The sequence below is a fragment of the Psammomys obesus genome, unplaced genomic scaffold (genome assembly GCF_907164565.1).
Source record: "Psammomys obesus unplaced genomic scaffold, mPsaObe1.curated_primary_1811, whole genome shotgun sequence".
NCBI lineage: Eukaryota > Metazoa > Chordata > Mammalia > Rodentia > Muridae > Psammomys > Psammomys obesus.
The window spans coordinates 6,623,241-6,640,763 of NW_026592710.1; the positions used below are offsets into that span (position 1 = coordinate 6,623,241).

The following is a 17,523-nucleotide window of genomic DNA, read 5'->3' on the forward strand; positions in this document are numbered from 1 at the left end:
TTACTGTTAAAACAGGGCAAGTTTAATCAAATAGAGAGTTTTAAATAATGCCTGTTGTTTAAGTTTAGGGGGTAGCTATATGTGTATAGCCGTATATATGCACATATATATGCAGATATACCTGTATGTAAAGCAAATAAATAAAATGCCTTCCTCTCTTTCATCTTGGTAATCTTTGTATGTGAGAAAAAGCATTTACATGATGATTCTTGTCTAATTGTGGCAGCTCTGCAAATTCAAATTCTGAATCTGCCACTAGCTAGCTCTGTGGCCTAAGGAATATTGAACTTTTCTGTGATGGCTTCTTTATAAAATGGGAATAGAAGGCATTTGCCTCACTGCCTGGTTGGGGGATAAAAAGGGTTACTAAACACAAAATACTTACGGGTAGAGTAATGATGTGGCAAATGCTGACTGGTATGTTGTACTCCTTTGTTAGACTTTGATTAAATTACCATTTATTTGTAGGGAGATTTTCTAGAACCATGTTCTAGTCACATGACTATGCGTAATGTGAGCCTTATTAATACTCTGTCAGCAGTTGAGGTTGGAACATAAGTATGTGGCTGTGCCCAGAGGAATCCAGCAAGAGGGAGAAGTAAGCACCGTAGCAACTGTTGCTATTTGTGTCCTGAACACCAGCTGCCCAAGACAGATTTACTTTTTAATCCTGTTTTCAGTGATAGTTTGGCATGAAGCCTTGCCTCAGCAAAAGGAACTAGTTGAGATGTCTAGTATGTGAGAAGATTTTCTGAGCACATGTTTGGGAGAGTGTGTCTCATGTGAAATAAGAGATGATAAAAGGTTGTGTGAAAAAGAAAGGATTAAACTACAGCATTCAGTCAGTTGCTGCAGTGCGGTATGATGGCATTAGTTATATGAGAAGTCATTTTCAACATGTGTAGAACCAGAGCACTAATAAATCACAAATCTCACTACACATACTGAAAATAACAATATTGTTTACCTTGGATTTCAGAAACATAAACTTTCCATGACTGCCTCATTATCAAATGCTTCTTTGAAGTAGATAGCAAGAACCTCACAAAGAGGTTTTTTTTTTTTTTCACATTGGGTTAATATAATAATACCTTTCCAATTTTTATTTTTAAAGTGTTTTAAGTATTTCAAGCCTTATGAGGTGCTTTGAAATAGAAATAGCTCATTTCCTAGTTTTAGCTGCTAACTTACTAAGGAAGGACAAACATTCAGTTCTAGAAGATTTACTGAGAACCTGTTACATACTAGGCTCTGTTCTGAATACTGGTAACACCCAAGTGAGTATTGTGGCCTGATGCGCACGCACGTGTGTGTGTGTTTGTGTGTGTGTGTGTGTGTGTGTGTGTGTGTGCATTCCAGTATAAATTGCCTCTTAAACAATGGTATTTTTGTTTTTTGTTAGGACTCGATAGTATAAATGTGCTGTTTGGGATGACTTAAACATATAATATATGGAGCTAATGAACTTGTAATTGAAGGGCTTAACACAAATATTTTTATTCTCTAGGTATTATTAACCCAAAGAACCCAAAGGAAGCACCAAAGTCCTTCAGCTTTGACTACTCTTACTGGTCTCACACCTCGGTGAGTGTACTGCCTGCCTTTTCCTTTCTTGCTTTCTTTTATCCTTAGATGTTCCAAGATCCAGTTCTTATTTTCTGGCTGTCGTCAAGGATGAGTTGTGTATGTTTGAGGGGTAGATTAGTGTTTTGTTCTTGTTTGTTTGTCTTTTGTTTTTTGAGACAGATCTCATTGCCCACATTGGCATTGAACTCACTGTATACCCTAGGCTAGCCTCAAACTTGTGCCAGTATTCCTGACTTACCTTCTACCTTCCCAAGTGCTGGAATTACAGGCAAGAGCCACAACACCAGGGTAACAAACTGTCAGTTCATGAGTTCATTTAAAAAAAAATTATTTATTTGTTCATTCGTGTAGTGTGTGTGTGTGTGTGTGTGTGTGTGAGTGTGCATGTGCAGGGGGTGCATGTGCGCACATGTGGAGACCAGAGGTTGGTAGCTGGTGTCCTCCTCCATCACTTCACCATATTGAACCAGGGCTTCTCTGAATCTACAGCTCTCAGACTGGCTAGACTGTTCAGTGAGCCTTAGGCTCCTCCGGAGAACTTACATGAAGCTGCGTGTGAAGATGCATGCTCCTCAGGGCGGCTTTTATGTGGTGCTGGTTTTCTAAACTTAGGCATTCATGTTTGCACAGAAGCCCTTTACCCACTGAGCCATATCCCCAGCCTCTTGATTTTAATTTTTTAAAGGTTGTTGTTGTTTTTTAGATTTATTTATTTATTTAGTGTATGAGTGCCCTATCAGCATATATACCTGCATGCCAGAAGAGAGCATCAAATCCCTTTATAGATGGTTGTGAGCCACCATGTGGTTGCTGGGAATTGATCTCAGGACCTCTGGAAGAGCAGATAATGCTCTTAACCACTGAGCCATCTCTCTAGCCCTTGATTTGAAATTTTTAAAAAATTTATTTATTTTTATGTACATTTGACATTCATATATATCCATGTGAGGGAATCAGAACACTGGAATTTGAGTTACAGACCAGACAGTGGTGAGCTGCCATGTGGGTGTTGGAATTGAACCTAGGTCCTCTGGAAGAACAGCCAATGCTCTTAACCCCTAAGCCATCTCTCGAGCTCCCAATTTTAAGTTTTAACACAATTGTTTTGAAGCCCTGGTGTGGCGGCACACACCTTTACACCCAGCAGTCAGAAGCAGAGGCAGAGGCTCCCTGAGTTGCAGGCAGCCAGGGCTGCATAGTGACACTCTCAAAAACAAAACCTAAAAGAAAAAAAAAAAAAAAAAGACAGGGTCTCATTTGGCTTTGAATTTACTATGTGTAGCTGAAGCTGACCTTTAATTCCTGATTCTCCTGCCTCTTCCTTTTCAGTGATGAAATTAAAACTTGGTGCTACCACACCCAGCCATTAGTTCATTTTTGGCACAGAGACTACTACCTGAAGAATAAAGTAGTTACTTTAATCAAGTATTTTGATTCTTCCCTGACAGCTTTAGTCAATATAGAAATCTTGTTGACTTTTACAGACTGCTTCTAAACTTGAGTTTGCTTCCATTTCTGTGCCATCTGTTTCTTAGACATTTTAAGTTTTTCCTGTTTTCTGAGGAGAGATGTTCCAAACTATCCACAAAGCCTAATCATCAAGGAAAAGGTTGAGGGAGGAATTGGAAATGTTCCTCACCAAAGTTGTATTTATTGAAAAGAGCCACACTATTTACAGTGAGTTCAAAGAAGTAGTTTTATATGTGAACTTGACTTCTGGTCTGTTATTCCTATTTTCTACTTAAGAAAATCTTTGCGCTCCAACTACTATGGTATCTCTCTATGTGTCTGTCTGTAAAATGAAAAAAAAAGTGTAGAATGGTCTTTTAAAACGTATAATATAGTTTAAATGACTACTCTGATTCCAAACATGTTTTGAAATACGGAAGCAGTCAATTAATATAAGGGAAGAATATTATTAAACGTCATAACTTTTCTTCCTAATCTTTACAGCCTGAAGACCCCTGTTTTGCATCGCAGAGTCGTGTGTACAATGACATCGGGAAGGAAATGCTCTTACATGCCTTTGAAGGATATAATGTCTGTATTTTTGCCTATGGGCAGACTGGTGCTGGGAAATCCTACACAATGATGGGGAAACAAGAAGAAAGCCAGGCTGGCATCATACCACAGGTAAAGCATCTGTGACTATCAATAAATACTTTCAGTCTCAAATTGCTTTTTATTTGGCAAAAATGTATTCAGGGACTGGAATTTAGGCACCAAGACGACCTGTTTATTTTCCTCAAAGGTGCTTACTATTTAGAGGGAAAAAAATAGGCTTGTATATATATAGATTTTTAAGATAAGCAAGTTAACATTTTCTAAAAACCGTTTAATTTAATTTGCACTGCCATATTATCCTATCTTTTAGTGTTCTCAGCTTCTTAAAGCTTTTTTCTAAACCTTGGAACACTCAGGCAATGTTGTTCTGGTTTCATTAGAAGTTCCTGTATAGATCTTCTCTAAGGAATATATTTTTATTTTCCCTTTTTTTGTGGTCCTGAGGATAGAACCAAGGGCCTCATGTTCTAGAACAGTACTCTGCAGTTAACTACAGTTCTATCCCATTTATTATTTTAGTTTGTGGGTGTGCTCTCATGCCAGTTTATGGGGTTGTGGAGATCCAGCCCAGGGCTTTGAACATGCTAGGCAAGCACTTTTTCAACTGCACTGAACTGTAAGTCCCCATACCCTCTTTAGACTAAGTTTTGATAGTGATGAGTAATGTTGCAGTGAAGTTTTTGTTTTTTGTTTGCTCTTTTGCCTTTTGAAAGAGTTTCACTATGTAACTCTGGGTTTCTTAGAACTCACTCTGTAGAGCAGCCTGGCCTAGGTCGCACAGAGCTCCCCCTGCTTCTGCCTCCAAAATACAGGGCTTGAAGGTGTGCACCACCACATGCAGGCTATTGCAGTTAAGTCTTTGATCATAAGTTTTATGCTCATTTTTAGTTAGTTTTATTGCTATAATGATATATAATTAGTTATTTGGGCACAGTATGAAGAATCAGATTTGGATAAGGAAATAATATCAGTTTTCTGTTGAAGGAGAATAAAAATAAGAAGCATATTTTAATTTTTATTTGAAATATTGTGTTTGAGGTTTATGACATGCATATTTGGGGAAACAGAAAGAATATCTTACTAATTAATTCTCTAATGCTGTGGATGATGTAATATGTCTGATTTGGGCTGTTCACAGACCCTTTCATTTTGCTTTCCTAGTTGTGTGAAGAACTTTTTGAGAAGATCAATGACAACTGTAATGAAGAAATGTCTTACTCTGTAGAGGTGAGTATAGCTGTTATTGAAACCAGGGACTTTTGTATTCCTATCCCTTCATTTCATTTCATTTCTTGTCTTTCTCTTTCTTGTCTTGGAGACAGGGCCTCTTGATGCAGTCTTAGTCTTAATGTAGCTGGAACTCACTCTGTAGACCAGTCTGGCCTCAAACTCACACAGATCTGCCTGCCTCTGCCACCCCGTCCAGACTTTTCGTCTTTTTTTTTTTTTGGTTTTTCAAGACAAGGGTAATCCCTGAGTGCTGGGATTACAGGTGTGTGCCACTGTGCCCAGGCATATTCTTTCTTTTTGTTATTGTTGTTGTTTCTTTTACCCGAGATGGTTTCTCTGTGCAGTTCTTGCTGTCTTGGACTTGCTGTGTAGACCAAGTTGGCCTCAAACTTGCAGAGATCCATCTGCTTCTGTCTACCGAGTGCTAAGATTAAAGGTGTGTGCTGCCATGCCTGGCTCTGTGTTATTTTATAAAAATATTCCTGTATTTAATTATCTGTTATCCATCTATATCTATCTATCTATCTATCTATCTATCTATCTATCTATCTATCTATCCATCGTCTGTCTGTCCGCCTGTCTGTCTGATGTTTTTGTGCATGTGCATACACGTACAATGAAGTGCCATGATGTAGGAATACAGGAATGGAAGTTGCCAGAGTTGATTCTCTCCTTCCGCTATGTGGATCCCAAGGATTGTCAGGCTTGGTGGAAATGGCCTTTCCGTGCTCACATCACACTAGGCCCCCATTGCTTTTTGTTTGTTTGTTTTAAAAGACAGGGTCTCTTTATTAGTTCTGGCTGTCCTTGTTGACCAGTCTGATTTGGAAGTCAGAGAGATCTACTTACTGCCTCTCCAGTGCTGGGATTATAGGTGGAAGGAGCTCTTTGCCTTAGCTAGGCTATCTCAAATTGTGTTAAGTGGCTCTCAGTTGTGACTTTGTTGCTACTCATTTAAAGTAGTCCCTTGATTTTAAGGATTTAGTCTGTTTCTAAGGTTTGTTTATAATGAATAATGTTGCAATTAAGATTGTTCAGAGTTCTGTATCACTTGAGTGTTAATATGTATCTTGGTTAGTAAGTGATACATTTGATTGGCAAATGGCCTTTTAGAAAGACTGTAGCAGTTTTCTTTCTTCCAGGAGAAATTGGCAACGGTTCTGCTCTTTTAAATACTTAGTATTTTTATTTTTAACTCTTTGCCAATTTGAGGCTGGAGAGATGGCCCAGGAGTTAAGAATGAGGACTGCACTTGCAGAAGCTCTGAGTTGTGTTTGCAGCACCGTATCAGTATCCACATTCACCTGTAGCTTGCCTGGCAGGCATGACACCTGCATACATGTTTACAAATACATACTTACAAACAGTCAAAAAGAAAAACAAATGGTACATGGTTTTGACCATTTTGTAATACACAATTATTTGTTAAATTTTAATTTCTTTGATTATTACTGTGGCTGACTGTCTTGTAAATTATATGCACACTTGCTTAATGTTTCGAAGGCAAGGCAGTTACACTTACTACAGTAACACCAACACAAACTTCATTTATATCTGGGAGTCACAATCTTTTTTACTTGATGTGAGCTCTCTTCTTAATATAGCTAGTAAGTATGTGATTTTGAAGCTGCTGATGCACACACAGAGGAAAACATTCTTTGTGTATGGGGTTTTAAAGCAATGGAGATGCTTTTTAACATGAATCTACTGTTCTGGGAAATAAAGCTGCCTTTTAAGAAAATCCTAGTAATTTTGTTGTTGTTGTTTTGTTTTCAAGACAGGGTTTTTCTGTGTAGCTCTGGCTGTCCTGGAACTCACTCTGTAGACCAGGCTAAACTGGCCATGAACTCAACAGAGATCTGCCTGCCTCTGCCTCCTGAGTGCTGGGAATAAATGCATGTGCCAACCTGCTCAGCTAATGCTGCTGCCACTGCCTCCTCCTTTTTTTTTTTTTTTTTTTTGATATGTGATGTGATTTTTGACAGTACTTACATAGTTCCTACTTGTTTTATTCAATTCATTGCTAATTAATGGTTGCACACATTTTTGAATTTTCAAAAAGTTCTGGTTAAAATGTCAGCAATGTAGGAAAATAACATGATCAAAGTCTCTAACACTCATGGCTATCATATACCAAAAGGGAGTGAGCTTCATTTTAATTTTCTGTTTAACTAGCTTGTCTCATCTTATGACAATTCTTTTAAGTCAGATGAGGACTTTTTCAGCTTATAGGAAATAAGGGAGGATACCATTAAAGTTTCCAGACATCATGTGGGGTGCACCTTCAAGCTCTGGTGGACACTATGGTTCCTTGCTACATTTCCTGACCTCTTTTTATCACTTCTGCACCAGTTTGCCCCAGCCATACTGACTTTGTTTTTTTCTCAGTTTCTATAATGGAGGGAGCAGTAGCATTCCTCTCTCAAGGACTTAGTATATAATCTTCCTATTGTCTTCCTCTGGATATCTTTTTGTTAATTGTTTGAGAATTCCTTGATTGAATAATACATTTTGATGAACTCCTCCTCCCTTTGTTTCCCTTCCAATTCCCTGCCTCCATCACCATTGTAGACTTCTAATTTCACATTTTTGTTTTTTTAATTTTAGCTTCAGTGAGTTCATTTAGTACTGCCAGTATATGCCTGGGTGTAGGGCCATCTATTGAAGCATGGCTTACCTCTCAGGGTGAATATATTTTTTCCCAGAATTAAAAAAATATATTTATTTATGTTTTTGTAGTACTCAAGATTGTACACAGGGAGTCACATAAGCACTTTACCACTGAGTTATATGCCCAGCCTTGTAATGATTGATTATGTGTAAGTTTTTTCTTTTTTGAGACAAATTGTCATTTATGCCTGGGCAGACTGTATAGCCCAGGATTATCTTGAACTTTGACCCTCCTTTGTCCACCTTAGTGCTGGTATGATAGGTGTATGCCACCATACCTAGTTTACTAATGTTGGAAGTTGAACCTAGGGCTATGAATACTAGGCAAGGATTCTACTTACATAGCTAACATTTTAAAAATTATTTTTCATTTATTTATTCTGTGTGTGTGTCACACAAGTGCCACGGTACATGAGATCGGAGGACAGCTTACAGTTGATTTTCTTCTACCATGTTGCACGCGGGGACAGAACTCAGGTTGTCAAGGCTTAGCAGCAAGCTGCTTTGCTTGCTAAGCTATCTTGCTGTCCCCCAACCCTGTTTTTAATTTTCTTTTTTTAGTCTAGAAATTAAACCTAAGGCTTCATATATACTAGGCTGAACCACACTCCTAGGCCTTTTGCTGGATATCTCTTTGTTTAAACTTCAGCCTTCCTTTTTCAAATTCTTGCTCAAGTCTTGCTCTCTTGGTGCCTTGACCATTACGCTAATATTAGAACTTGACTCTACCCCAACACTCTGATTTCTTGCTTTGTTCTGTTTTTCTTTCCTAGAGTGTATTTGTCTTGTTCTAACATATTTCGTAGGTTACTTTTTTTATAACTTCATTTTTACATTTATTACTGTGTGTGCTGGGGAGTAGAGGATGTGCATGTCACTGTGCAAATGTGGAGGTCAGAGGACAGTTTATGACTCTTCCTTCAGCGTATGGATCCTGGGGATTGAACTTAGTTAGGGTTCCAGGCTTGGTGGTAAAGTGCTTTACCCACTGAACCCTCTTACTGGCCTATAGATTATATTTTTTAAATTTAATTTTATTTCATATGCATTGGTGTGAAGGTGTCAGATCCCCTGGAAATGGAGTTAAGAGACAGTTATGAGCTGTTGGGTGCTGGGGATTTAACCCAGTCCTCTGGAAGAGAAGGCAGTGCTCTTAACCACCAAGCCATCTCTCTAGCCCCTAGATTATATATTTGCTTATGTATATGTCTGTGTATGGGTATTTATGTGAGTGCAGGTTTTGTGGAGGCCAGAAGAGGGCATCAGATTCACTGGATCTGGAATTACAGACAGTTGCCAGCAGCCCAACATTGGTGCTAGAAATCAACCTAGAGTCTTGTAAGAACAGTGTGTGCTTTTAACCCCTGAGCCATCTCTTCCTGGTTACTAATTGTTATTATTTTTTAATGTTGACTGTTCTTGTTAGTCTGTTATTGCTAGAATCATAAACTCACTAGCATGGTATCTTATTTATTGATTTCTGCCAAGTGCCTGAAACAGTGGTTAGAAGGCAGTCATATGAAGAAAACTGGGTTTTCCAAGTGGAATCTGTAAGGTTGGTTCAAAAGTAAAAGAAGTCATGAAATATTTATCTTCTTGAGTTTCAGGATTGTATATAGAAGTTTAAGTAGACAAGAATGATTAAAGTACAGCGGCTGGAGAGATGGGTAGCCTGAGGTGTGTGTTAACAGTCTGTCAGAAAGAACCTTGGGATCTTGTATTACTCTTCATGGATCAATTATTTTTACTTAAGACTTGTTGATTTGATTTTTTTTTCAGGGGGGTGGGGTGGAGACAGGATCATTCTATGTAGCCTTGAAAATTTGCCCTGTAGACCATGCTGGCCTCAAACTCACAAAGATCCACCTGCCTCTGCTTTCTGTGTGCTGGGATTAAAGGTATGCACCACCATCACCCAGCTTAAATTTTTTCTTTTAAAATGCTGTATAGAAGCAGAGGTCAGAATGAAAGGGGTTCTATTTTAGGTACCCTGAAAATGTATTTAAAATGTAAAATTGAGAAGTATAAAGCTTTTTGTATGCCCAAAAAGCTGTGATGTGGAAGAGTCTAATTTCTAGGAAGCATCATAATGTAGCATGCTGTGGTACACTTGAGATCCATGTGCCTGAAGTCTGAAGTCACAGCTGTACTCCTTGGCCTGGGGATGTAGCCAGCATTAGCATACTTGCTTTGCTTGTAGAGGCACTGGGCTCCAGCACTGGGGTAGGTGAGGGTGAGGAATCAAAGTTAGACTTTTAAAAATTCTGACCCTGATTGATTTTGTTTAATATATCTAGGGGTGATATAGATATTCATTTGGGGCTAAGCATTCAACAGTCGCTTATTCTCAACACTTTGACAAAGTGCAGGCTTGAGTGAACTTCATTTGGCTGATGTTATGAAACATGTTGGTTTACTAATTTTCTATGAGGAATAACTACCCACATTTGCATGACTATCGTGTTGTTTTTCTGTGTAAATCCTGATGATTTGATGAGCAAGGAATTAGAGAAGGGAATTGACTAGACAAAAACTGCTTCACATTAGGAGATTATGGCATGACTCCTCATCACCATGATAGGAACGTCCTACTGATGGGACAAGGTTTCATGGACTATATTGTCTGAGTCTTCCTAAGTCTTCAGTAAGCCATTGTAATTTATTAGCCATTATCCTTCTAGTGGATGCATTGTCCGAAGTTAGTAACACTGTGGTCAATCCTAAAGAAATAGTTGCTGGACTGGAGACAGCTCAGTTTAAAGAGTTTGCTGTAAAGGAGCCAATATGGTGGACTGAGTGTGGAATCCCAGCTCTGAGCAGGCAGGCAGGAACAGCTGGTCCCTGCTATTCTCTTGTCTACAAGCTTCATGCCAAGCAAATAAACAAACAAACAAACAGTTTATGGTGTCTGAGGAAGGACCCAAGATGAGTTTTACTTCTAGCATTCACATGCATGTCCACATGTGTGTCCACACACATACACATACGCACACACACAACAGAAGAATTAGTCCTTGGTCTCTTTTGTTTTATCTATTCTGAATATTGTTCTTTGGTTTTAAAACTGATAGGACTATTAATTTCTAGGCTTTTGAAATAACCTCGCTTTAAGCCTCAATAATGACAGTAACATGCATTTTTAATATGCCAATAAAGCTGGTTGAGATGGTGCATTTCTGTAATCTCAGTATTTGGGAGGCTGAGGCAGAAGGATTGCAAGTTTGAGCCCTGGTTTAGCTAGCTATAAAGACACTGCTTCAAAAGAGAGTGGGTGGACTGGAGAGATAGCTCAGCAGTTAAGAGTGCTGTCTGTCATTCCAGAGGTCCTGAGTTCAATTCAAAGCACCCACATGGTGGCTCACAACCATCTATAATGAAATCTGATGCCCTCTTGTGTCATGCAGGCAAACATGCAGATAGAGCACTCATACATAAAACAAATAAATCTTTAAAAAAACAAAAACAGAAGAGAAGAGGTACTAATAATAAAGTTCTACTAAAAACATAATCTCTGCCTTAGAAAAATAGCTGGGATGTGTACCTGTTTGCATCTTCCTTCTTGAGGGAGTGCCCGTGCAGCATGATATCTGCACATAGTGCTAGCGAAGGGCCCATGGCTGTGGTGTGCTAACTGGTAATTGTACAGCGTGTCTACACACATAATATATATATATTGGCTGGCCTGGACTTGCTTTGTAGACCAGGGTGGCCTTGAACTCACAGAGATCTGCCTGACTTCCAAGTGCTGGGATTACAGGTGTGTGCCACCACCGCTCAGTCCCCCCCCCCCCCCGTTTTTTTAAATCATTTTTTAAAATGAGACAAGATTTCTCTTCCTCCTTCTCTCTCTCCTTTAAATCTAGGCTGACTTTGAATATATATAATCCTTTTGTCTCTGCCTCCTGAAATTCTGAGTTTTCAAGGTCTTTATAACTATGCTTAGTTTGGAAAAAGTATTTAATGTGTATATATCTTTTCCAGATTCTTTGATTTACTTTAATAAAATGTTCCTAGGTGAGCTACATGGAAATTTACTGTGAGAGAGTACGAGATTTGCTGAATCCCAAAAACAAGGGTAATTTGCGTGTGCGTGAACACCCTCTTCTTGGACCCTATGTGGAGGATCTGTCCAAGCTGGCAGTCACTTCCTACACGGACATTGCCGACCTCATGGACGCTGGGAACAAAGCCAGGTATGGTAGGATATAGACCAGTTACTGAATCCTTTGCCATATTCTGAGGTCCTTTGATTTTGTCATAAGGATTAAAGTGACATTTGTACCTTTGAAAGTTGCTTTAATTGTAGAGCCCCTTTGGGTCTTTGGCTATGCTGGAGAGGTATAGGCTTCAACATATTAAGTAGCTGTCTTTTCCATAAAGTGGTGCATTGTTCAAACAGGTTAACTCTTGGGTGTTGATTAAGTCATGGTAAAGTGTCAGCTGTAATGTCTACTGAGGCTGTGGTAGGCGTTGATTTTGGAATAAATGAACACATAATACAGAATAAAAATTAAACGCTCTGGTGATTACTAAAGGGAGAGCTGGAATCTGAAAAGCGATTCTGATTGGGAGCCTTTGAGTTGTAGGGTAACTTGATGGGCTCACGAATAAGACAGCATCTAGGGCAATCATGAAAGTGACAGTCTCCAGTCTAAGTAAACCTAAGGCTGTTGTCAGTGATTGTCATGTATGGCTGCATAAAGCTGCTGTCTGTTTTAACTCTCACGGAAAAAATCTCTTGTCAACCGGTCACCTTTGGGTTATTTAGGACGGTGGCAGCCACCAACATGAATGAAACAAGCAGCCGTTCCCACGCTGTGTTTACCATCGTTTTCACTCAGAAGAAACACGATTCTGAGACTAACCTTTCAACTGAAAAGGTAGGTGAGCTTTTCATCTCTTGAGCTGTGAAGAGATTTTGTGGAGAAATTTTGAGAAATTCCGCTTATACTACTACCCTCTGCATTAGTTTTTTGTTGTTGTTTTTGTTTTTTGTTTTGTTTTGTTTTTTGTTTTGTACAGGATAAGTGTTGTTCTTTTACTTAGTGGAGGTGGTTTTTAATTTCTACTCACCAGTTTTCAGTGTGGGTCTTCAATGGAACTGAAAGATAGAAAACACAGTTAAAATTTAAAACCTTGGGTCTAGTAGCTTAATTATTTTATGCAAGGACAGTTAAGTGGTTCTGTTAGGAAAAAATACTTTTTCTTTTTGACTGGACAACAATATTGTTCATTGATAAAGTTACTGCACTGATGTCTGTGGTGATTAAGCACACTTCATTCCTGGAAAAAAACTCTGTAACAACTCTAATATTGTCTAATAAATACCTATGCTTGCTTGTTTGTTTTGTTACTGAGGATTGAACTAAGAACCTATTGCATGGTGGGCAGACACTACTGCTGAGCTATTCCCAGCCCCTTGTTTTCCTTTGTAGCTGTCTGTTTTGCTTTAGGAAAGGAATACATCTAGCATGCTAGACAAGCTTTCCCCAGCCACATTGGATTGATAATTTCTCATCTTATTAGTGGTTAAATATGTTGGATCTTGGACTGAAATTGAATGCTTTGAGTCTTGACTTTACTACTTCTAGGTTGCATAACCTTGAGCAAATTACCTTTAACCTCCGTATGCCTCTGATTTCTCCTTCTGTGACAACTTCAGTGGGTTGTTAAAAGGATTAAGTATTAATGTAGGGTAAGTGCATATAATAGTGTCTGGCATCAAGTGGCCACTCAGTATTTGTTAATTTTGTTGTCGTACCTAATAAAAGTATTTATGATGATGCCACTTAAAATCTTAAGTTTCATTCAGCTGTATTATTGTTGTGCTCAAACTGAACATAGGTTCCCATTCACGTTAGATAAGTGCTGCACCACTGTGCTATGTCCTCATGTGGTGGACATGACTCTAGACTTACTGTACTGGTACTTTGACAGGGTTCTCTGCCTTTTGCCTGGTAAAGTGAGTGCTTTCTGATAGTGTTGTCACTAGAAGCTAGAATCATTTATGCTTAGTGACTATTTTTTGTTTCAGCTAATTGAAACCAGTTTTTTTGGATGCTAAATAAGTGTTCTGCCATTGAGCTGCACCTAACCCTGCAACTTTTCAAATAATCCCTTCAGAGGTGGACAATGCAGCCAGTCCTGAAGAAATCTGACAAGCTAGGGTCAGATGGAAGGAGAGGAGACATTACCTATCTATGGACTTGGAAAGGGGCAGGGAAGAGAAGAGGGAGGGAGAGTGAGATTGGGAGGGAATGAGGGAGTGGGCTACAGCTAGGGATACAAAGTTAATAAACTGTAGCTAATATTTAAAAAATAAAATAAATCAAACAACAACAACAACAAAAACCCCCAAATAATCCCTTCTGGAGACTTTTGTCTAAACTATCCTGAAAATTGTCAAAGTATAGAATTTGACCATTTTTGATGAATGCTTACCTATGTGACATAATAAGTATACTGAGAATATTTGTTACTCTAAAAAGTTGTTTCATAACTTTATAGTATTTTTCTGTCCCCTCTGTTGCATCATCCAGGCAGTCTTTCTTTCTTTCTTTTTTTTTTTAATCCAGGCAGTTCTTAGTATGTTTTTTGTCACTAGATTAGTTTATATTTAGTATAATTTTATGTAGATGAGATATATACTATATTTTTTGCTACATTTCTTTTGCTTATAATAATTTTGATATTATTTGTTATTATGTCAATACTTAATTCCTTTTCTTTGCTGACAAATATTCTACTGTTTAATTCACCTGGTCTTATGCACATTTGTGTATGTGTGTGTGGAGATTTGTTTTGTTTCTTATTTTTCTGAGAACTTGTTTCATTCTATAGTTCAAGTTGACCTTATACTTACTCAGCTCCACGTATTGGGGACACAGGTTATACAAACCATGCACAGCTGGCAATTTGAATTTTATTTTGTTTTTATTTCTATTGGTAAATAATGAAAAGTAGAATTGAGTCTTGCGGCAGATATATTTAGAATCTGGGTTTAGGTCTGGGGTTTTTTTTGTTTGTTTTTTATCTTTTGAGGCAGGATCTCCCTGTTATGTAGCCCTGGCTATCCTGGAACTCACTGTGTAGACCAGGCTGGCCTTGAAATCATAGAGGTTTGCTTGCCTCTGCCTCCTGAGTTATAAAGCTATACTTTATAACTAAAGTATATATAAAGTATAAGCTATATACTAAAGCTATACTTAGCTTCTTAAGAAACAGCTAAACAGGGGGCTGGAGAGATGGCTCAGAGGTTAAGAGCACTGCCTGTTCTTCCAGATGTCCTGAGTTCGATTCCCAGCAACCACATGGTGGCTCACAACCATCTACAGTGAGATCTGGTGCCCTCTTCTGCCATGCAGGTGTACATGTAAACACACATTATATACATAATAAATAAGTAAGTCTTTAAAAAAAGGAAACAGCTAAACAGTTTTTAAATTATTGCCACCAAAAGATTATGAGAGCTGCAGCTGCTCAGTGCTCCGTCTCTCATACGCCACTCGAATAGGCTTGATGTGTGTACCCGAGGATGTGTGTGTACGCACATGTGCTACACACAGAGGTCAGGGTGTGTACAAGGCACGGCCTCACTATGTCTCCTGGCCTGGAGACCAGACTGGCTTACAATTCACAGAAATCTACCTCGAATGCTTCCCAAGTATAAAGCCTACTCTTGGTTTTGTTGTTGTTGTTTTTAAAGTCTTGAGCTCATTATCACTATATAGAGCTTATGGTCTTTGAGCTCAGGGCTGATCCTCCTGCCTCTGCCTCCTGAATATTGGAATCACAGTCATGTCTTAGCACACCTAGCCATGTTGCTTATTTTTTAATTTCCATGTTATTGTTCTTCACTTAGGTCAGTAAGATCAGCTTGGTGGATCTAGCAGGAAGTGAACGAGCTGATTCAACTGGTGCCAAAGGAACTCGATTAAAGGTATTTATTTTAGCAAAATGGTCCAGTCATTCAGTGTTTTGTATCATAGGTCTATAAATTATGGCTAGGCCCCAAATCTACTTACTGCCTAGTTTTACAAACAAAATTCTATTGAGAGAGAGCTGTATGTTTTAATTGTATATTGTTTATGGTAGCATTTACTAATTTATTTATTTGAATACAGGTTCTCATGTAGTCCAGGCTGGCCTTGAATGTATTATATAGCTTGGATAAGACTGAACTGTGGTCCTCCTGCCTCTGTCTCCTGAGTGTTAAGATTATAAGCACAGCCTGCATGTCTCCGTTTGGTGCTGGAGATGGGCCCTGGAATTTTGTGCACATAGCAAAGTCAACTGTGCTGTGCCCTCGCCCTTTGCTGCTTATGTGCTGCAGTAGAGGGCTGCACCAGAGACTGTGTGAGCCACAAAACATAATTTAAAAAAAATTATTCTTTTTGTTTTTAAAGACAGGGTTTCTCTATGTAACAGTACCCTGGCTGTCTTGGACTCACTTCATGTACCGTGCTGGTCTTGAACTCATAGAGATCCACCTGCCTCTGCCTCTAAAATGCTGGGATTAAAGCCTTACAACACTACAACTGGCCCAAACCCAATTTTTAAATTTAATTTTTAATGAAAAAAATCCAAATTATTGGTCTATAATTTCAATAAAATGATAAGTTAGATAACAAAATACTTAGGGAAGAGTTTATGGTTAGGAGTGAGGGTCATATTATATTTTGAGAAATGGGCAAAATTTGGCTAGATGGGAGAGACAGTAATGGGAATGGGGTATACAAGATACAGATGTAAGAACAAGTGTGGGGCTTTGACAGAGATATTGTTTAACAGGGACAGGCCTTTCATGTTGTTGCGTTGTGAAAGGAAGCCTTCCTTCTGTACCATTTTGTAGCAAAAGCATGTTGAAGGCAGAAGGATTGGGAGGTGGGCATGTGGTCTCAGCATGTTACCAAGTGAGCAGAGGAAAGATCAAAGGCTATAGGAGTCTTTAGAACTTATGTCATAAAGAAGCAGATATGCTCAGCTTGTAGCAAAATGAATGGTGTGCAGTAGTAGAAATTATTTGTTTTAAAGTTTCATGTTTGGTGTTTATTTTAGGAAGGTGCAAATATTAATAAGTCTCTTACAACTCTGGGCAAAGTCATTTCAGCCTTGGCGGAGGTGGTAAGTTTTCTGTTTCACTCTAACATGAAGTGTCTGCTTAGCAAATAAGCATGCTGATACTTGTGCCTCCATATGAAGACCGTACTGGGTTTGACCTTTTTATATGATTTTTAAATTTTTTTCAGGTAGGACTAGAGTATAATACAATTTGACTTTGTATTGAAGGTAGAATGAAAACAACTATAGCTATGTGAAGCTAGAGCTAAAATTTGATTAATTTTTTTTGAACCTTACTTCACACCTCATAATATCCAAATCTATTTTTGTAGCTTTTCCCACATTGTCTCATGTTAGAATATAGTATTTTTGGAATATTTTGAGCAAGGTGGCTTTGGAGAATGATATTGATTTAGAAGCCAATAATATATGTTCTTAACATACAGTCGTGTATAATGAGATGAATGCATTTTTAGAAATGTACCATTAGCTGATTTTGTCATTGTAGTAAGTAAAAAGGATATACTAAAACCATGGGGCAAATAGTATAGTGATATTCTATATATGCCATGTATTGAACACAATTATGTGTACTGTGTGTTCTATATGACTGGCTGTTTAGTAGGTTTGTTTCCACCAATGTTTCTACAAACAATGCATTGTGCCACCACCTGAAGACAGTAACAACATTGTAATTTTTCAATGCCATCACAATCTTAAAAGACCATCGCTGTCTCTGTGTTACTTATGTAGATTAAAACTTCTTTTTGCAACACTGGCACACTAAAGCTAAACCAAAATTTGTATGCTGTTCATTATTTAGACTTAAGACCTAAGGTAGTTTTTGTATGTCCTAATGTAGATTAATTAGTCATTTAAATCACTAAAAAGAATTAAATCTTTCCTTGTCTC

At 38.3% G+C, this 17,523-nt stretch overlaps 1 protein-coding gene across 7 annotated transcripts in view; it reads left to right on the plus strand.

Annotated features, from left to right (window-relative positions):
- Positions 1 to 17,523, plus strand: part of Kif1b (kinesin family member 1B) — a 138,899-nt gene that overhangs the window by 28,118 nt on the left and 93,258 nt on the right. For all 7 annotated transcript variants that reach the window (XM_055615354.1, XM_055615355.1, XM_055615356.1 and 4 more), the window contains exons 3-9: positions 1,508 to 1,584; positions 3,541 to 3,720; positions 4,813 to 4,878; positions 11,566 to 11,744; positions 12,320 to 12,431; positions 15,413 to 15,490; positions 16,609 to 16,674. In XM_055615354.1, the coding sequence (XP_055471329.1) occupies positions 1,508 to 1,584; positions 3,541 to 3,720; positions 4,813 to 4,878; positions 11,566 to 11,744; positions 12,320 to 12,431; positions 15,413 to 15,490; positions 16,609 to 16,674 (758 nt within the window). The remainder of the gene's footprint in view (positions 1 to 1,507; positions 1,585 to 3,540; positions 3,721 to 4,812; positions 4,879 to 11,565; positions 11,745 to 12,319; positions 12,432 to 15,412; positions 15,491 to 16,608; positions 16,675 to 17,523) is intronic.